The sequence below is a fragment of the Triturus cristatus genome, chromosome 3_2, assembly GCF_964204655.1.
Source record: "Triturus cristatus chromosome 3_2, aTriCri1.1, whole genome shotgun sequence".
NCBI classification, from domain to species: Eukaryota; Metazoa; Chordata; class Amphibia; order Caudata; family Salamandridae; genus Triturus; species Triturus cristatus.
Window position 1 is genome coordinate 350,632,567 of NC_140584.1, and position 22,184 is coordinate 350,654,750.

The window sequence follows — 22,184 nt, forward strand, 5'->3', positions numbered from 1 at the left end:
TTTGAGTTACAGTCAAACCACCTCCATCAATGTATTGTTGCTATATATATGAGAAGAACTATGATTAAAAAGCAGGCAATGTGCATACTGCTTCATGAAAAGCAACCTCGGAGGTAGAACCCTAGGGAGACTGCCCAAGTTAAGTTATAATAACGTTTCAATAAACTGTTTCTAACTGAGAGAGATTGGCTATTAATAGCAAGTACTGTTTCTTCTAACAAAATGTGCTAATCATGCATATGGATGAAGATGTATAGTCGATTCTACATAAATATACCAGTGATATACAGCAGTACATTCACTAGTCAACACATAAAACTTTAAATAATATGAAATATGTCTCTTTCACATTTTACCTAGGTTATGATGATGTCATCAAGGAGCTTTGTAGAATGAGTGGTAAGTCTTTTTTTTTTACTACTTGTGGTACTCATTGCTCATTGAAGGTTAATTATATACTGATTTCAAGAGTATGCATCATGTGCCATGTGCTGACTACCTTCTGATATCTTACTGTTTACAGATGTATTTACTGTCTAGCCCAAGCACCTAGCATAATCCCCTGGTCATCTGTGTGCAAACAGGTCAAACGCATAGTTTCATTTCTTAGCAAGGGAGGATGTGAGGATGTGGTGCAGTGGCCAGAGCTGCCAACTCCAAAGCTGTTGATCCAAGTTCGAGTCTCGGCGTCGGCTCAACATCCTGTGATTCTGGGCAAATCACTTTATCTCCCCGTGCCCATGGAAAGCTCCTGGATACCCTCACGGGTGATAAGCCGTCTACAAATTTAATTTAATTTATAGCACTGCCCATTCTTTTATTTTATCATCCCAAAATCCACACTTTTGGTTGCACTATGTTGTAATGAAAAAGTTGATAAACTGTTTGAAATAATCACTGAACATTTTTTATTTTAGATAATGATATTATATATATATGATATATATTACCGAGCAACAGCCGGCACTGGATAGTTATAGTTAGGTCTGCATTTCCTTAGGAAAAGCCTTTATGGTTTGGTAATTACTTTGGTGCCGTTTGATGAATCTTCACAAAACATTCCAGAAAGGTGCTCTATTTTGCCTAGTTTCTTCACAGAAAATTTTGTGGTGAGCTCCAACCCAAACAACAATGGAGATATCTCCAAGTCACTCACAGTTTACGTAAAACTATAAGTACCTCTCCTTATGCCCTGCAGACTGACCCACTCCTCCAATATATCATATCATGGAAAAATTAAACAGGAGCCATGCACGACTTTATACCACAGTGACTTATTTTTTCCACAGACAGCCTCCACCGATGGACGGAAACAAGATTAGGCCTTTCCATTCCGGCTGATGAATGGCTTACAATTTTTTAGGGTCATGTCAGAACGCTGCGAGAAACCAGGATAAAATGTAGGTACTTCAAGGTCCTCTACCAGTGACACGGGTCACCAGCTAAGCTCCACGGGATACACATTCCCTTAGATTCTATCTGCTGGAGATGTTCTATTCCAGACTGCAACATAGCGCACATATTATGGGACTATATGACCCTTTCACATTACCGGCGATCGGCCTGCGACCTGCTTAAGCATGGTTAGGGTGGTGTCGACCCCACTGATGAACAGATTGCCTTTACAACATAACACCTCGGCCCTGCTATGCAATCTGATGGCTCGCTACAGCTTTGGAGGTGACAAATGTGGAGATTTTTCTTGATGGCCTCATATACAAAAATAATATATAAAAATCAATGACCAACTGTAGAAATTTGAGGAGGTATGGGGTATATTCCTTCACATACAAACATCTCTGAATAGTTAACGGTTGCTGTACGTTAAATTTCATGACATGGTTATCTGGCTCAGATATCGCCCTGGTCACCGGGGATCACTCGTGGCGGCCATATGGATCCAACCTGGTGGGCCCTGTATAACTGATTACATACATGGAGCAGCACTGATACTAATATGCCTACCTTTGAGATGAATATGGACCGACACTCAAAGATAACATTGGAGAAGGTAGCATAGGATCCACAATGTACACATGACCTCATTGTGGGGTGAAAGCCCTTGAGTGCCATAGCTATCACCTCAGATGTTAATCATGTTTAGTACATGGAGTTAGCTGATATTTCTGTTATTGCCCCATTAGGAGAAGCGGGGCTACACATTTTTATTTCACTTGTTATTCTTTTTTTCTTTCCTTGCTGGAAGAGTTATTATAATTTTTTCATGTGTTTTTACAATGACACTTTGTACCAGGGCTGCGTACATTGTCTTTCCTGTGCATTTTACATAGTACATACTCTGTATTGTGTGAAAACCAATAAAGAATTGTGATATAAAAAAAGGGACAAAGCCAGATGGCTATTGAGGATTTCCAGATTGCAGCTGTTTGTATAATCTTCAATTATATTGAAAAGTTGTCATGCTGTGTCCCTGATGGACCTTCAGCAAGTAAGTATGCTCTCTAATATCTTTCGAGAACTACTACAGTCCAGTCTCCCTCAACTGGGAAATTGAACAAGAGAGCTTCACCCTATCAGAAGCTACCCCACAACATTTGAGTAAAGCATGTTCCATGCATAAAATGTAAATAAACATTGGGCATTGATTTTGAATGAGTACACATATTTTGGAAACAATAGAGTGAAATGGGAGTACGTATTGCAGTTCAAAGAAGCAACAATGGAAATCTAAATCAGAAGATTTTTAAGGAGTTTGGTGGACAATTTAACTGTGAAACCGTTAAAGGTTTAAATATATATAAGTGTATTCTAGGTAATATGTACACTGACAATGAACTGATTGCTATCTTGTGGTGCATTCCAACATTTTTGTGTCATGTATCTGTATAAGTAAATATTACGAAGACGGTGAGGAGCTTCTAACCTGAACACCTCAGTAAAGAAAGCAAGCAAGATAAACAACATTCTCATCTCTGCCAGGATCTAGTGATTGTCTTGGTGTTGGTCTTAAGACAAGCTCATGTGCTCATATTATTTCCAGTATTTGCCACATGTGAGCATTTTTGCCACATGGCAATGGATAGTATTCTTTCAATGTTTAATATTGTTCCCATTGCTCTTGTGATGGAGTTTCTTTTTATGTGTGGGTCAATGCATACTTTCAATTTCCATGAGGGCTCCTTCAGGATAATAGAAAGTATAAAAATGTTTGTAAGAAGAAATACATTACACTGGACTTTGTTGAGATCCCAGAGTGTTTGGGTCTAGTTTTAAGAGTACCAAAGGTGCGTGAAATAATATTTATTAAGATGGGCAATTTTAAAGGATGGATATGAACTTTGTTAAAATGTTTTCTCCTGCCCACTCGGCATAAGGTCATGAGGATTAGGACCCAGGATGTCTGCGAAAAACCTCTGAGTTTAAGTTAGAGTGACAAGTAGGTATGGAATGTTGTTGATTTTTCATTATAATTGGTCCATGAACACAAAAGAAAAAGCAATTATTCATCAAATGTTTACTCAGTAAAGAATTAATGACTGCTGCTTAAAATCAGTCCAGGCAACAATCTAGACAATTTGGAACAAAATCAATATTTGTCTATGACAGATTTGTTATTAGATAATGGAGAATTTCTTGTTCTTCAACTTCACCAAAACTGAGAAAATAGTGATAGGCAGACCTCCTGATACCACAGGCGCATTCTCATGACACTTTCGCTTGGCAAAGCCCCAACCAATGCACAGTCAGTAGAACAAATGCCACATGGATTAATCTTGTCGTCATCTCAAAATATATTGCAGCCATTACCGAGAGGGTAAACCTTGACAGTCAGGTTTTTAAGATTATAAATTGCTTTATGATCACTCTCTGCAAGTTAATCTCACAGTAATTAATGTCTGATTCCTTTAATGTTTTCTCCATAGCTATTTATTTTATATTGTTTTGCATGTTTATTTGGCTTTTATTTCAATTTTTTTTTCCTTTTGAAATATCTGTCTTGTTTTTACCTTATTTTATCTGTGTTATTTTATTTTATCTGCTTTTACACTTTCCTTAACCTAACCCAAACCACAATGCTGTTTTTACTTTAATTTATACTTAACTAATACATTTTTACATTTTCTTAAATTTCCAATGATTCTGTTGTCCCAATTATTTTCCAGTTTTACTGTTCCACAAAATTTTAAATCTGATAAAGTCACATCACCAAGCCTTACATTTATGATATTCAGAAGTCTCCTTTAAATCATTCAGAAAAATCACTGGATAGAACACTCCAGGGCATAGTTACTATCACAACCAAATTGTTTCAACATAGCATGTGGCGGGGTAGTGAAGAAATAAGTAAAAAAGACCAAAGGAACCAGGATGGAAAGGGCAGACACTACCTGAACACAGCAACAACAACCCACATCACCCACATCCTGAAAGAGTTGGGAACAAAATATTCAAATTGAAAGTTTTCTGCACTGTCTACAGTGCTCACAATAGAAAAAAAGTGGAATGTCTATGCCAGATGTCCCTTCAAAACCTCTCTGCCACAATCTTACATAAAAGTTGTCCAATCCCAATAGTAGGACTAGAGTCAATGTCAGTCAAAACTTTTCTTCAGATATGCAGCCATAAAAAGACATTACATCAATAAAACAATGATAAAACATGCATATATACAGATATATGTATGTGTGTCTCCGGCTATGTTCCTGATCTTGTGTTGTGGGAGAACGTAGGGGAGCCAGGGAGCGGAGTGCATTGTACTGGGATTGTGAAATGAGATCAGTATACACCATGTTCAGGAGAAATTAGCCCTACTCACTACGAGGATTATTTTTGTGGCTAAATAGACATTTTTTCCTGCCTCGAAAGACAATGCATTTCGGGAATTGCAGTCCATTACGAGGGACTGCCTATGCTCTATTCCATGGACTGTGTCATCAGCGCCTCTGCCAATGGCAGTGTGGAAGGGCGTTTAAAAGGGTGGAGATCAAAGAAAGCCGGTGTTAGGCATTTGACAAAGGCACACCAGCTGAAACACGTTATACCATGATTTGAATAAACCGAGTTCTCCTGAAACCCCGCTGCGTCCCCTTGTCTGTTTTTCAAAGGCAGAGATTGTTTTTCATGTGTGTATATATATATATATATATATATATATATATATATATATATATATATATTACCTACTGGTGGTCGCCAGTAGGCAGTTATAGTTAGGACCTAGTTGCCATAGGAAAAGTGTTTTTTCTTTTCCAAATAACTTTGGCGCCGGTTGACGAATCTTCGCGAAATTTTCAAAACTCATGGGGCGCTCAAAAAATAGAGGCCAAAAAATCAATTTCCCATAGGAAACTTTAGACACGGCTACAGCTCGAACTGCTGATCGGAATTACACTAAATGTGGCAAAAAGGTAGTTCTTGGTTCAGAAAGCACCCTTTTTTTTAAATGGTGTAAATCCATTTAGTAGTTGCTGAGAAAATCAAAAAATAAAAGTTTCGATCTATAGAGGCGCGGTGGATCCGCGCACCCTCCCGACCACGAGCTGCATTCTAATTGGCTGTCAACACTTCAAACCAGGAAGTGTTGGCAGCCATCTTGTGCCTCGGTAGAACCGAGGCACAAGACAAGAGAAAATGAAACGCGCAAAACAAGAAAAGGGGGCAGGGTAAAAACACCCTGACCACCTAGACCTGCTCAGGGGGTCCCACAAGGACCCCCAGGGCTCAAAAAAGCATTTTTTTTAAATAATTAGGCCGAGAACAATTTTTTTAAAACGAAGCACGGGCTCCCGCACTCCGTTTAATTGAAACCCCTGGGTGGGCCAGGTCCCGGGGCCAGTAAAAAATGTGTGGTGGTCCCCAATCCCCCCACACTGCCCCAGGGACCACCAACCCCCGGGGGGGCTTTGCATAAATATTTGCGGGTGGCACATGGCCGCCCCGCAACACCGGGGACCGCCACCCCCGGGGGATTCTTTTTTTAAAAAATATATACCTGTGTGGGGGGGCTCAAGCTCCCCCACATGCCCCGGGGACCGCCAACTCCCCGAGGCACTACTATTTAAATTTGGGGGTCCGTAACGGACCACCGAGCCCTAGGGACCACCACCTCACTGGGGCTGTTCAGATGTTGGTAAGGGGGCCGCGCGGCCCCCATTCTGTAGCATGTGATGGCCCTGGGGACCGCCACCCCCCAGGGCCGGCTCCTGCAGTGTCCCGGGGTGCCCACCCCTGGGACCCTGCAGTTTGCTATGGCAGGTGCTGGAGCCTCGCGGCTCCTGCCCTGTCATAGCAAACTGTGGTTTGGATTTTGGAAGAGAGAGCAGGAAATCTGCTCTTTCTTCCAAAATTCAAACCAGATTGCTTTTCCACACGGGGAGCTGCTAGCAGCTCCCTGTGTGGAAAAGCAATGCCAGCTCCCGCAGGAGGCGGGGAGCCGGCTGGGACCGTGGGGGCATTGGAGCTCCCCCCACGGTCCCCAATGAGAGGCCAGGCCCCAGGGGATGGGGTCCCCGGAGCCATAAATGGCCTGAAGAGGGTGGCCATGCAGCCCCCCTCCAAATATATATATATTTTTTTAAAACACTGGCCATGGCCCGGGGGATGGGGTGCCCGGGGCCAGAAGTGGCCCTGGAGGGGGCCACGCGGCCCACCTCCCAAATAATAATTTTTAAAAAATAAATAAATAAAGCACGCAAAGTCCGGCCCCGGGAGATGGGGTCCACGGGGTCATAAATGGCCTGAGGAGGGGGGCCGTGCAGCCCCCCTCCATAATAATCAAAAAAAAGTTGCACCATGCCCCGGGGATGGGGTTCCCGGGGCCCGGAATGGGCCACGGGAGGGGGGCCCACGCAGCCCCCTTCCCGTTAATATATATATATGTTTTTTTAATGGGGTCAGGCCCAGAGGGATGGGGTCCCCAGGGCCCAAAAACAGTAAAAATAAGGGGGGCCACACAGCCCCCTTCCCAAAAAAATCTTTCAAAAACAAGTTGCGATCGTGTCGGAGGCCCCGCCACCTCCCAGCAACACTCTGCAAACGCGCCCTGTACTGGGGGTCCCTGGCAGCCAACTAGCCCACCAGGTACCTCCAGTAAGTTCCACAGGGCTGCGTTGCGAAGAGGTGGTCCAGGCCACGCCCCTTTTTACACCTCTCTGCAACGCAGCTCTGTGGCGCTTACTGGAGGTACCTGGTGGGCTAGTTGGACCCCAGGGATGCTCAGGATTCAAGGGGACTTAATCTCCCAACTTAAAATGTGCCACGGGGCGCGTTTGCACAGTGGTGAAGGGAGGGGGTAGGGCCTGAGGTGATATGTGTGCAAACACGCCCTGTGAAGCGTTTTAAGTTGGGGGAATTAATTCCTCTTCAATCCTGAGGGTCCCTGGGGTCCAACTAGCCCACCACGTGCCTCCAGTAAGCCCCACAGAGCTGAGTTGCAGAGAGGTGTAAAAAGGGGCATGGCCTGCACCACCTCTCTGAAATGCAGCGCAGTGGCGCTTACTGGAGGTACCTGGTGGGCCAGTTGGCACCCAGGGACCCTCAGGATTGAAGAGGAATTAATTTCCCAACTTAAAACGCGCCACAGGGCGTGTTTGCACACATGTCACCTCAGGCCCCGCCCCCTCCCTTTACCGCTGTGCAAACGCGCCCCCTGGCGCGTTGTAAGTTGGGGAATTAATTCCCCTTGAATACTGAGGGTCCCTGGGGGCCAACTAGCCCACCAGGTACCTCCAGTATGAGCCAGGGAGCTGTGTTGCAGAGAGGTGTTCAGAGGCCACGCCCCTTTTTACACCTCTCTGCAACGCAGCTCTGTGGCGGTTACTAGAGGTACCTCGTGGGCTAGTTGGACCCCAGGGACCCTCAGGATTCAAGGGGACTTAATCTCCAAACTTAAAACACGCCATGGGCCCCCCCTCCCTTCACCACTGTGCAAACGCGCCACGTAGCACGTTTTAAGAGGTAGTTTTAATCCCCCTGCCCTATTATGTACTACAGCCTTACAGAGGAAGTCATGCTAATCACAGCGGTACCCCAATGCATAGTGTTCCCTAGTGTATGTAGGTGTTTTCACTGTATTCTAAGTGTCTTTTAGCATAGCACTGGCTCTAGGCCTGGTTAGTCAGAGTCAGTTATCACCAGTACCCGTCTGAAAAAGTTGTGGGCACAGGATGATTTAGCAACAAGGCCTCTTTCTGCTCCTCTGTTGGTTCTTTCTGCGCATGTCTTGCTTCTTCCTGCACTTTTCTTCCTCTTTGTGGATTTCTGTTCCTTCTTTCTGCATTTCTTTTGCTTCTTTCTGTGCGTTGTTTCTTCTTTCTCCACATGTCCTACCTCTGTAGGCATAGTTAGAAACTAGCATTTAAAAAACCTTTGAAATTCACTTAAAAAACCATAGGTTTCAGGCACGTTATAGTTAGAAAATAGCATTTAAAAAACCTTTGAAATTCACTGAAAAAACCATAGGTTTCAGGCACGTTATAGTTAGAAATTAGCATTTAAAAAACCTTATAAATTCACTGAAAAAAACATAGGTTTTAGGGAAAGTTATAATTAGTTGGACATTTCACTCGTACAAAACCAGAGAAATTCCCCCGTTATAGTTAGTTCAGCTAACAATAACTTGCGCCCCCGCAATGCACTACTGATTACGTCACATATTACATCACTCATGACATGGTCAGTGACATCACTGATGACATCTCAAATGACATCACTGATGACCTCACTGATGACATCATCCATGTGATAATTTGATGCATCTTCTCACACCCTAATATAACCTTTGATACACCCACTCTAAATTACAGACTGCCATTCTCAAAACCATAGACACTCCAACACCAATAACTACATACCCACTCACTGATTCTTAGGTATACGCACACATCCACTCACTCACCCGTACAGTCACTCATACTTATGGTCACTCAGTACAGGACTATCATATGCACTCATACACCTATATAAACACTCACACACCACCACTCATCCATAGAGGTACTCACACACCTAGTCAGTCATGCAAATAATTAATCACACTGCCATTTACTCACCTATACAGTTATACACACACCAGCTCAATCACTCACACAAATACTAGCATATTATTACGCTCTTATACAATCACTGATACAAGCACACACTCATCCATACAGCCACTCTCACAATTACACACTTTCACTTATAGCCATTTATATACTCCAACACACATATATACTGCATTTCACATATGTAGTTACTCACACATGTACCACTGAGATATACATTCACTCACTAACACACCCATACACACACTCACCCACCCATACAGTCCATCACAGATGCACTCTTGAAACCATACACCCAGTGAATCACCCACTCACACATCTATGCACAGAGTCACACACAATCCACCCACAAAAACACTCAGGCACCCATACAGATACTAAGACAACCAATCAATAACCCATATAGACACTCATGTAGCTATTCATAAACCCATGTAGCCGCTAACACATCAACAGACAGACGGATACAGACATTCACACAGTTTAGTCACTAACCCATGCATTCAGTAAGATACGTTTAATCACTCACTTATAGAGTCAGTCACGCACCTACTAAATCATCCATTCAGACACTTATACACCCGCTCCTTCTTCAATACGCCTTTCCCTATTTATATTAAATATATTTAAACTTTACAGAAACACACAGTCACTGGATGATGTCATCAGTGATGTCATCAGTGATGTAATTTGAAATGTCATCAGTGATGTCACTGACCATGTCATGAGTGATGTAATATGTGACGTCATCAGCAGTGCATTGCAGGGGAGCGAGTTATAGCTAGCTGAACTAACTATAACAGGGGAATTTCTCTGGTGTTGTACGAGTGAAATGTCCAACTAACTATAACTTTCCCTAAAACCTATGGTTTTTTCAGTGAATATATATGTGTGTATAAATATAAATATAATATATATATGTGTGTGTGTGTGTGTGTAAGCTATCATAAAGTGCAAAGTGCTAAGTCTAAAACGGGCAAAGGTAAAATCCATGTTTCATATTAAAGACTCATGTTAGGTATGGCTCTGCCCCTTCTATGCATTTTATCTAGAAGTAGCGCGGAACTGAACTTAGTCGATGGTTTTTGACAAATCTAACTTTGTTTCTATGTTGCCAGGAAAAGGGTTTTAACTATGAGATTTGAGCTATTGTAGGCCAAAATCAGAAAACCCCTTTTTAACATTTGCGAGCCAAGGGATGGGGTCTTCGATGACCACATCTGAAAATGTAGTGTACAGTGAGTGTCAAATCTTAACCCAGGTAAGTAGTGGATCAACATGGATTAAGTCCTCTACAATAGGGAGTCCAGCCTCCAGGTGAGCAAAGGCTGGCCGTGCTTTTAGGAATCACTAAGAGCCTACATAGGAATTTATTTTAAATTTTTTGGAGACTACCAGGAAGGGTTACCCCCAAACGCCAGCCCCATAACACCCTGGGGAAAGACATTTACTTTTGTACAGGGTAATTAGTTCTTTGATGGGTTTTTGACCCAATTGTTTTAGAGAACCTAAAAATACCATTAATGGCCTCAGCAAATGTACAAGTTCTCTGAGTTAAACGCCTTTCCCAATTCAACCTTTCTGAAAAAATAACGCAGAGATAATTAAAAGTCTGTACTTTTGTGATGGGGTTCCATCTATGTTGAATGTGTGTGAGTGGATCTTTTTAGTGCCACAAATTGGAAACACCCTCTTTTGTAAGAAAAGACAAGCATAACCAACGGAATACCAATTTTGGTATGGCCATATACAAAGGGGAGGAAAAGGACATACCTCAATCAGTTTATAAGTAAACCATCAACTCTTTGCCTTGCCAGGACACTGGAGGCAGGGCAGGGAGGACGAGAAGGGTAATGAGGATTCTCAGAGCCTTAGTAATGGAATACCGACTCTCTTCCAGGTTGTTATTAGATAATTGCACAAGGAGCTAGTCTAAGAGTCTTAAAGGGAATCTTCATCATGCTCCTGGAGTTGGGGCTGAATAGACTACAGAGGTTTCTCTAAGGAAATGCTACCCAGGTCGAGCTTCCACTTGTAGGAGAGGAGTCACAATAAGCTCACATGAGAAATGTGGCTACACATTAGACCCTCTTTGTGGTTGAAGTGAAAGCAAAGCTGGGGAAAAAGGCTTAAATTATTTACAAGCAACAAAATTGACACAACATGGAAGCCAATGAAAATCAGTGAGGATCAAAGGACAGATTTACACAGGTCGGAATATGTTACTACGCAAAGACGTCTTTCAGGGTCAAAGTAGAGAGTTGACAGGGAAATGGAATGTAAGGAGCCTGAGACAGTTCTTTTGGTCCTCTTAGTCCATTTTCTAATCAGTCGGGGTTCCACCATGGGGTCTTCATAATAGACATGGTTAGATCTTTTCAGGTGTTTCCCTAGGTATTCATGGGTCACGGTAACCCCATCCTCCTGCATAAATGCTAGAGTGGTGGTGGGGGAAGCAGGGGTCAGAAGATGACATGGAGAAGCGCCAATGGTCATGGTGGATGTGATTTTATGAGTTTGTATTTATGGAAATGTTAAATGTTTAAGGACTAACTAGTGTAAATAAACTTATATTTTGACTGACTGACTGACCATGGTGGATTGGGGCTCCACAAAGCGGTGGGGGTGGGGGGGTCTTTCAGATTTGGCTATTATCCCCTGCACTCCCATTTTTCTATCCTGCCAATTAATTTACTAATAATACGGAAATTAGAAATGTCAATTGTGTTAACTTTTCATACAGTTCCAAATGTCTTTTAACTAAGGTGAAGGTAGAAAGGAATCACACTTGGCTGATAGAAAATAGAAAAAAATGGTCCAGCTCAGACAGATAAATAAAAACAATATGTAGAAGCAGATACTGCTTGGATTAATAAACATGGGATGGATAGATGGATGAAAGGATGGATGGATGGATGGGTGGATCGAAGATGAATGGATAGATCACTACAAAGGCAGAGAAGCATATATAATTGAAAGGAAGGATATAGAAAGGAGGTGTTAATAGATCAACGTATAGGCACATGATTGTATGCCAACTTACAAAGACCGTATTGTATTAATAGTTTTGAAGGTTTCAATATGAAGTACACTTTTTGCTGTTTGAATGATAGAGATGCAGCTATCATGCTACAATTATCTGGAGAAGGCTTTAAGCATAGCTTTGAATCTATAATAAAAAAAAACAACAGTACATATATAAGGCTATAGTTAACCATACATAAAATATAAAAATTTGAAGAGGTAAATTTGAGTTTTAACTTGTTTTTTCCGCCATAATCTATGCAATCAAACATCTCATCTTGTACTTAACAAGCAGCGTGGACTGAGAAATAAGCCTGGGCATCAAAAAATAGTGGCCCCCGTTAGTGAGTAAGATAGCTAAAAGCGTAGCCCATATTTGCAATTTGAGTCAGTTTTGAACTTTTGAAGACAGCCTTCACGACTTGTTTCCAAGTTATGGAAGACTGCATGGATTTCGAACTTGCTGCAGGCAATGTATGTTTTAATATCAGAAGTGTCAACAGTAAAAACCAGAACAGCAGACCATAAAACAGCCAAGATAACGGCCCACACACTGACCTGTCAGACCAGCCCATCAGGCACTGCCTGACTGACCTACAGGCCAGTCCGAACCTGCTAACAAGGTCACTAGTGCAATGAATGAGCAAGTAACACCACTGCCATGCTTTTCAGTAACTCTCACATTCCCAACAAGCAGGCAGTAGGAGAAATAACTCAGATTTAAACCCTTACTTCCTAGATATGTGCAAATTTATCATATTGCTCTCAATAAATAGAACATTTCTGACAAAAGCTGCGAAATTGTTTGAATCATTTGATGTGAGTTAATGCTTTTATCCAGCAGGCCTACTCATCCCATTGCTAATGTGTCATTTGTCTCTTTTTCACTAGCCTTGTCAGCATCACCTCTGCAAGTTCAAAGTACCGCAGAAGGCATCAAGCTCTACAGCAACGTCAAGTACTTCACAGACTTGATGAAACCGACCTGGTACCACAAGTATGTCCATGGGCTTCTGCGCGTGAATGGGCTCCATATAACATTTGCCTGTTCCGACTCTATCACACGAGCATTTGGTGCATTTATCATTTTGCGCCTTGATCTGTAGTAATGTTGATTTGCTTCTTGCCTGGGATTGCTGGGACCGCTGTGCTCTGTGGACTGCGCACTCGGGGAGGCCGCCGCTTGACATCGCTATCCGGGACTGCGAGGACCAGGGTGCTCGTTGTTCTTTGATCGAGCACACCTGTGAACTCTTCCCGGCCCTTCCCCCATCTAGTGCTTTGCTGCTCGCGGCCCCCGCTTCGCGGGAGCCGCTCGTCATAAAAGGCTGCCGGACACTGCGAAGCTGTGATTTGCTTCTTGCCTGGGATTGCTGGGACCGCTGTGCTCTGTGGACTGCGCACTCGGGGAGGCCGCCGCTTGACATCGCTATCCGGGACTGCGAGGACCAGGGTGCTCGTTGTTCTTTGATCGAGCACACCTGTGAACTCTTCCCGGCCCCTCCCCCATCTAGTGCTTTGCTGCTCGCGGCCCCCGCTTCGCGGGAGCCGCTCGTCATAAAAGGCTGCAGGACACTGCGAAGCTGTGATTTGCTTCTTGCCTGGGATTGCTGGGACCGCTGTGCTCTGTGGACTGCGCACTCGGGGAGGCCGCCGCTTGACATCGCTATCCGGGACTGCGAGGACCAGGGTGCTCGTTGTTCTTTGATCGAGCACACCTGTGAACTCTTCCCAGCTCCTCCCCCTTTCTAAATACTTGCACAGCATAAGAGCCCCGCCCCTACGCGCCAGCGGAACGCGTCCGGAGCGAAGACCGGGCAAAGAGCGGGCCCCCTGAGGCACGAGGAGACCGGACCGGGGGAACCCCTTCTTCCCGCCAGTAACCGTGAGTTCTGATTCAGACGATTGCATTAGTCATCATGGCCGAGACATTGTCCACAAATACGCCCATAATTACTGGTGGTACAAACAAAGGTACATTGGACGATTATTTTACTAAGGCTGCTGCGGCCATTGGGAAGGAGACTATGTTAGCTGAACGGAGGGCTGAGCGACGTCGGTCCATAGAATGTATAAAAAATAGGATGCCTATGGATAGCTTGCTCCCTACTACCCCTTTCGAGCTAAGTTCTCCCACTCTTACCCAGGAGGCATTAGCCACTGACAATGTTCCCATGTTGCTCCGAGACACTGATTCTCCATCTGATAAACCTAATTGTCCGTATGTTTCCACTGATTTACTTCCCTCTAGCACTTTTACTAAGGAAACTGATACGATTATTATCCCTTCCCAACCCGAGGTTAAATCCACTAAAAAGAAGGTGGGGAGGGTTGCGGTGCCTAAAGATCCAAGGCCCCCTCCCACTAAAAGAAGAAAGAGGCTAGGTGATCCGCCAAGGGATAAGATTAATCATTCTGATTTTGGCAAAGGACCCATTCATATTTTAGAATCTGTACCCTTGCCAAAAGTAACACCTACTTTATCTACAGTTCACACCATGGCCACAAGTACCTCTACTTTATTGGTACCTTCCTCTTCTGACCCGATCTGCCCCTCGCATTGCCTATCTAACGAAGGCTCGATGGTAGCCCCTCTTGAGGGCATCGAACAACTGATAAGGTCATTAGTTTTACCCATAATTGAAAGATTAAAAAATATTGAGCAACGCTTGGGGGATTTAGAATTGGCTATCACTAAACACGCGGGGGTACTTAAAGACCACGTACATCCAGTTCTGCCCCCCCCCCGTGGTACCAGTGTCACCCTCCACCTACATCAGGAAAAACAATATGGTTGGTCCTGATAGCCAGCCTATGGCCAAATCTTCTAATATAGCCCATTACCACCAAGTACAAAATGATGTGGGTGAAACGACAAAGGAAGTACCAGACCCTACCCTAGGAATGATTTCAAATGTGAGGGGTGGTATCCATCCCCTAGTTAGGGCAATAGACCGACCAAGGCATCAAGTTGACCTACCTCCAGAAGCAGTCCCATATGTGGTAGTGCTCACGAGAGTCCCGCTGTTGGAAAAAGGCAAAAAGGAAGGCTTCTATGAGCTTAAAAATAAAATCATGCATTGGCTCATGCTAAACAGGCCCCTTCCCTTTAATGTCAACGGGGAGATACTACATGTTCGGAGACTCCCTTGGTTGGGTTGTAGAACTAAGGATATTGAGGGGGATATAATTATTATTAATTTTAGAGACCCCAGAGCAGTTACCCACATTCTTGACTATCCTCTGGGTAATACTTGTGGGTCCATTAAACCCCGCGAACTGTTATACTTTTATCCAAGACCTCCAGTCTTTCATAATGCATATCCCAGGGCCCTGGCCAGAATGCCGACATACCCCCTTGCATTTCCCGTACCCTTTGATAATCACCATTATACTTATGCACCCATTCCTGCGGCCCACGAAAACGTACCAGATTGGGTCACAGTGCCCGGGAGCCATCGACACGGCCCTAGGAGGGCCAACTTCAGACCACCATTTACCCCCCTGGAAGTCGCAAATAGATTCGATGCCCTATCAGGCGTTGATGATTGCGATTGACAGAGGAGTCTTTCTACTAACGGACTTAGTACTCTGGAGTACCAGGCTGTGGACACTGATCTGACTCCCTTACCGCAGATTTCTTCCCCGCAACAATCTACTCCCTCTGGGCTAGCTCCATTTCCATCTGACCCCTATGTATTGCCCCATGAACATGTTTCTGTGTCAGCAGAGGGTCTAGCTACAATTACTGTCCCCTGTGGTTCTTCGCCCCACGATCAAGATTACCAAGTTCCTTTGACTGGCCATGTAAAAATTCTTTCTTGGAATGTGGCGGGCCTTAAGAGCAAATTGCCAATTTATGAATGGAGCTCTTTCATGGCCCTCCACGACATTTGTATGCTGCAAGAAACTTGGGCATTAAAAAGTCACCAAGTTTAGGGTTTTGCTACATTTGATATCGTGGCTAGCAAGGGCGAGAGGGGCAGACCGATAGGGGGTTTGTCTATTTGGGTTGGTACGCACTTAGGAGTAACTGCGTCACAAATTAGCACCAACTCGCAGGACGTCCAGTGTGTATTGCTGACTACACTGGACGGCCAAAATATTGCATTGTTTAATGTATATTCAAGGCCAGTTAGGCGGGGCTATGTCTCAGTGGCCATTGAGACTCTGTTGTCCCTAATTCACACAATGGATCCATCTACTGTGCTAATTGTGGGCGGCGACTTCAATTGCCACTTTGAGCCACTTATGGATTACTCCCTTGACGATCCAGATGACATTGATTCACTGTGGGCAATTCCCTGTCCATTGGTCTCCAGGGTCAAGGTTTGGTCACCGTTAGTTCTACAACTGCAGTCATTTGTATTAACAACTTCACTTCGTGCCTGCAATGGAAGGGTGGAACCTGATAGACCGGGAAATGTGACATTTAACCGGCACAATCAATCCTCTTTAATCGATTATTTATTCTTAGAGGCTAGGCATTGGGACAAGGCGCATGAATTTAGAGTCATTGAAAGAACTGATAGTGACCATAATGCCTTGGTACTTTCACTTAGGATAGGGAGCTTCGGGCTTAAATGCCAAACTGTGGCTGAACATTCTGCCACTGTGCCTTTAATTATCTCAAACTGTAGGCGAAGAGTTAAGTGGCCGGTCTTCCAGATGTCCGACGTAAAGTTAGCTGCCCTATATAAGATCATTATCCCTTTTATTGAAGCAATGGAAAAAGTTGGACACCCAGACAGGGCAACGGATATCCATGTTAATTTGGTGGCAGCAATTAAAGATGTTCTTTGCCCTGTGAGGAGGGCCAATCCATTAAGGACTTCGTCCCCTCAGTGGTTCAATGCTTCTTGTAGAGCCTCCAGGAAGGCTCTTTTTAGTGCCATAAAAACCAGAAATAGGGAAGACATTAAGCTACATCGCTCCGCGTACAAGAAGGTGCTCAACGATGCTAAAAAGGCCTGGGAAGCTGCCAAGTGGGAGAATCTGGGCTCTGCACTTGGCTCCAACAATTCAAAACTGTTTTGGACTATTGTAGCATCTGGACTTAGCGGCCATAGTTTGGCCCCTGCCCCCAATATTGCCCCCTCTGTCTGGGAAAGCCATTTCTGCGTCCTTTATGGCACTTCTGAGTCCGGTGATACGGCCAATAATGATATTGAATCCCAGCATCTCCACACCTTTAATATGCCTGAAGAACCTACCCGGTCAACTGTTGCTAGTCAATGCTTTGCCCATGATGAATTATTTACCCTACGGAGGTTGAGACTGCCCTGGGAAACTTACTTCCCGAAAAGGCTCCTGGTTTGGATAAACTGCCTGGGGACATTTTTGGGACACAACCAAAAATCTGGGCTCCTTATCTAGTTACCCTTTTTAACGGGATTTTGTTGGGTAATGATTTACCGCCTACTTGGCTAGGAGCCGAAATTGTGCCGATCCTAAAAAAGGGTTGTCCTCTAACCCCCTCAAATTACAGACCCATCAGTTTAATCGATACTTCACAAAAACTGATGGGGAGGGTCATTTTGGACAGGATTCTTGGGTGGATTAAGGAAAAGCGGATTTTATCCACTTTGCAGGCAGGTTTCAGGCCCAGCATTTCCACCTTAGATCAGATATTTCGCCTGCAGGTCCTGTATTGGAAAACAGCTAAGGTCGAGGGTGGCAGCCTCTACCTTGTATTTGTGGACCTGCGGGCAGCTTTTGACCTGGTCCCGCGTGGGAAACTTTGGAAAGTCCTTGCGGAATTGGGTCTCCCGCCGTATCTGTTAGCCATTCTTATAAAACTACATCAAAACAACTTTGCTCAGGTTAGGTCTGGAAGGAATGGAGAACTCACAAATCAATTTCCAGTCTTGAAAGGAGTTCGCCAAGGGTGCGTCTTGGCTCCTACTCTTTTCAGCCTTTACATTAACGGCCTTATTGAACATCTGAAGGGTGCACCTAACATCGATGCCCCTAGACTGGTCACAGGTAGAGTGCCTGCTCTGATGTTTGCGGACGACACTCTTTTGTTGTCCAAAACATCATCAGGCATTCAAAACACCCTCGATGCATTTGTAGAGTTTTGTCACCTCCGGGGGCTGGAAATCAACATAGGAAAAACAAAATTCATGATTTTCAACCCACCAAAACGTACCCGTCCTAACCCTGTGCTCTTTGGTAGTCCTCTGGAAAGGGTTAAAACGTTCATTTATTTGGGCGTTACCCTTACAGAGAAATTTGAATGGCACAAACATATTGCTAGATCAACACTTAGGCTCACCCAGCTAGCAGGTGGACTAACCAAAGTTTTTAAGGAATCCACATATAGGCCGGTCTCTCCTGCCCTTACTATATATAGTCATCAAGCAAGGATGTCAGCAGTATACGGGGCCGAACTCTGGGGGCATATGCAGTCCCAGTCTGCTGATCTCAAGAGGGTGGAGCAGTCTTTTGTTAGAAACTTGATTGGTCTTCCGTCTAGTACTCCGCTGATCCCTTTGAGATTTGATCTTGAATTTATTCCAATAGAGGAGTTGATAGGCGCAAGGCCAATCATGTACTGGAAGAGGCTATGGTCTGTCCCCGAATTGGCTGATTATAGAGCTGAATTTATTGAGATTTGGCCTGCTCTTAGATCCAAAATGATTCCCTGGCTCAGACATATTAAAGCAACTTGTATCCGGCTTAATTTTCTTGGACTATGGGATACACCGGAGATTAATTGTACTGGTCTATCCAAGAAAACACTCCTCTCCTACATTTATACGTCAAATCTCCAGACGTTAATGAATTCATCTTCTGTGGGTAGGTTATCATCTGAGTTCCCTTTGATAAAGACAGAGCCCAGGGCTGAGGACTTTATGGACCTAATTGAACCCCCAGTGGCCCGCAAGCTGTATGTCCAACTACGCTATGGCACCCTTCCTATTAGATCTTTTACTTCTAAGTGGATTAAGTCAAATATTTTAGCCTGTCCTGCATGTTCTTACCATACTGAGAATATTTCCCACGTTTTATTTTTTTGTCCCGCCTACTCTGTACCCAGAAAACGCTGGTTGATTCCTATTTGTAGGCTTCTCGGTTTTTTGCATTACACATATGCTTGTAGGATATTGACTTACGATACCCATCCTCCCATTGTGTTTGCTGTTTCCCGTTATTTGTTGTACATGTGGCGCATTAGGCAGAACTTCTTTTTAAATTAATGGTTTTAAATGTTTTTTTTAAATGTTTTTCTTTACTCTCATTTATCTGTACTTTTAATGGTCGTTTGACCAAAATAAAGTTATTACAATGTCAACGTAATGTTCCTTTCAATATCAGTATGTAAAAGGAGCTTGCATTTTCTCTCCAAACCTAATATGTCTTATTCACTAATATTAATATGTAAGCTTCTGCCAGATTTCCCACTCGTTTAGCTTATTCTACTTTTAACCTTGTTGTAGTCATTGTTCTTTTTGGCTGTCATCCATTTTGGAAACAGTCTTCAATCGATGGAACAGGAAATACCGCCAGAGGTAGTGAAGAGGAGAGGACGTGCAGTGTTCTTATTAATTATGTGCAGCAGAGGTGCAAAATACAAGATTGTAATTTATTTTACGTCCAATCGACGAAAAAAATGCAACATTTTACTCTACAGTTTTGCTCCTATATGAATTGCATACACTGTAATCCTCTGACATCACTTTCCATTTCGATGGTTGAAGGAATTTTAAAATTAATGAAAACTTAAAAAAGACAAATGCCGGCAAACGCTTAAAAAATGTTTTCTTTTTAACCCCTTCAGCGCTGCGCGGATTTCCGCGCAGTGCTGAAGGTTCTGAGCGCGGGCGGGGCCATGACGGAACGGTTCCGTCATAAGCACAGCCCAACCGACGTGCATGACGGAACCGTTCCGTCATAAGCGTCGAAGGGGTTAAAAAATTTATGCAAATCCGTGATTTATGTTGTTTTTGGGTTTTTTTTTTAAATGGAAGAGCTGAATCAGCAAGTTCTGCAAAAAACTTGATTCAATTTAATCAATGCGTGGATTACTTAAACAGGACATACATACATATTTCAAAGAAATGTGTATAGCACAGATAACACCATGGCAACATTGAAAGTTTTTGTTTCACATTTGACCCCTAACTATTAGAAATTCTTGCTACATCCATGAGCCATTTTACATTCGTATTTTAAACCTTCTGGAATTCCAATAATAAGATCTGATGGTAGTGCAGGAAGTTAATGTAAAAACTGCCGATTCCTGACTAGCACAGTGCGTCTGCCATAGTTGGAATTACCACCGCCAACCATCGGTTATAACCTAAAGAGGATTTCCTATACCTTCCAAGAATCAGCATAGTCTACATTATCGTGCGTCTCTAAATCAGGCTTCTGCCATATTTCAACATGCACACAAACCTATTTCCCAGGTGCAATCCCAAAATGTAAAATGGTTGTCCTTATATTGTCAATAACGTCATCTTTGGTACCTGTAGATCCTTATGAGAACGAAAAACATAGGCGGTGCCTGTTTAATACACACTGAAAACTTTCTATAGAATGTCAGTGTACATAAGGCAGTAAATCAATGATTTGATTTCCAGAGAATGTCACATGTACTATATTAAGGGTGGGAACAATTTAAATATGCTTTCACAGAAAACGTATAACCGGGCTCATGTGGAGACATTTTCTCGTGGGCGACCATGGACTAGGTGAAAGGCTAATGGAATGTCAGAGACTCGTGATAATCATGCGCCTATATGTCAACTGATTAAAATGATGCCAACAGCAGGGTTTTCTTTGAAGTCTGTGTTTATTGTGAGTTGAAGCTTGGATAATTTGATGTCTTTGTTTCACTTGAAGACAGGCTAGTTTATTTTTCCCGTTTACTTTTCCACTGATTATTTGTTTGCATGTCCTATAGCTTCATTACCGTCTCTGCAGATTACATTATACTGAGAAGGCACAGAAAAGGGGCAGGGAGTTTTAAAGATGGTGATTATCACTTCCTGCTCTGACATTTCCTCTTTTGCAAATGATTACTACTAAGTGATCATTCTGCATTGCATTTGGAATAAATGTGCACATTTTTTTACTTAGGCTCTGGGAAGATTTGAGTCAAATTAAGACTAAAAAAGAGCACTCACAAAGGTAGCATGCATATGAAAGGGGAAGAAAAAACAAAATCATAGAGTTACACTAGGATAGCAAAGGTTAGCAAGGGATTTAGAAAACTCAAAGACACAACAAAACAAAAGGGTACATGTTTTCATGGGATTGTGGAGAAAAAAGTGCAACCAAAAGTTGAATGGAAGAGAAGGTAAATGCAGTCGGGGTGCAGGCACCACACAGGAATAAAAACGTTTCCTCTGAAAGCAGACAATATAAGACTGGAGTTTAACAAATAAAATGTATACAAGGAGACCAAAGTGGAATTAAAAATGTGAGGGATTTACATAGCTGTTAGACCTTTCATCCTCGGCAGGGTTTTCCCCTTGACTTTTTGCCTTCAGCCGTCCTGTTTTGCTGACTTCATTTTTGCTGGCCTTAGGACTCACACCTTACCATTGCTAACCAGTGCTTACGTGCTTGTGCTCTCTCCTTAAAACATGGTAGAATTGGCTTATACCCAATTGGCATATTTCATTTACTTGTAAGTGCCTATTGAAGTGGCACTACCTGTAACCGGGGCCTGTAAATAAAATGCTAGCCTGCAGGACTGATTCTGCAACCCATTGAAATAGTCCCTTGAACCTGTCTCAGGTTTGCCATTGCAGCCTGTGTGTGCAGTTTTACACCTTTTGCCAGGCCCAACCCTTCCCTTTTAATACATGTAAGTCACTTCTAGGGTATACAGTGGACAGCCCAAAGGGAAGGTTGTAGTGTGTTTAAAAAGTAGGACATGTGCATTTAGGTTTTACATGTCCTGCTTGTGAGAAGCTCTTGAATTCGTTTTTTTTTACTACTGGAAGGCCTGCCTCTCTCACAGGATAACATTAGAGTTACCTTATTACATTTAATAATAGATAATTTCCAAATGGAAGCAGGTAACTAATTCATGTTTGGTATCTTTGGGATTGTAGTGAAAAGTTTTCTCATGGTAAAGACAGATTTTAAATTGCAATTTTGAAAATGCCACTCTTAGAAAGTTTGCATTTTGCTGCCTAA

At 43.2% G+C, this 22,184-nt stretch overlaps 1 protein-coding gene across 1 annotated transcript in view; it reads left to right on the top strand.

The window, feature by feature from the left end:
- The window catches only part of MYOM3 (myomesin 3), a 508,088-nt gene that overhangs the window by 446,277 nt on the left and 39,627 nt on the right, over positions 1-22,184 (top strand). The window contains exons 31-32 of the mRNA XM_085647857.1: positions 361-399; positions 12,921-13,026. Of these exons, the coding sequence (XP_085503983.1) occupies positions 361-399; positions 12,921-13,026 (145 nt within the window). The remainder of the gene's footprint in view (positions 1-360; positions 400-12,920; positions 13,027-22,184) is intronic.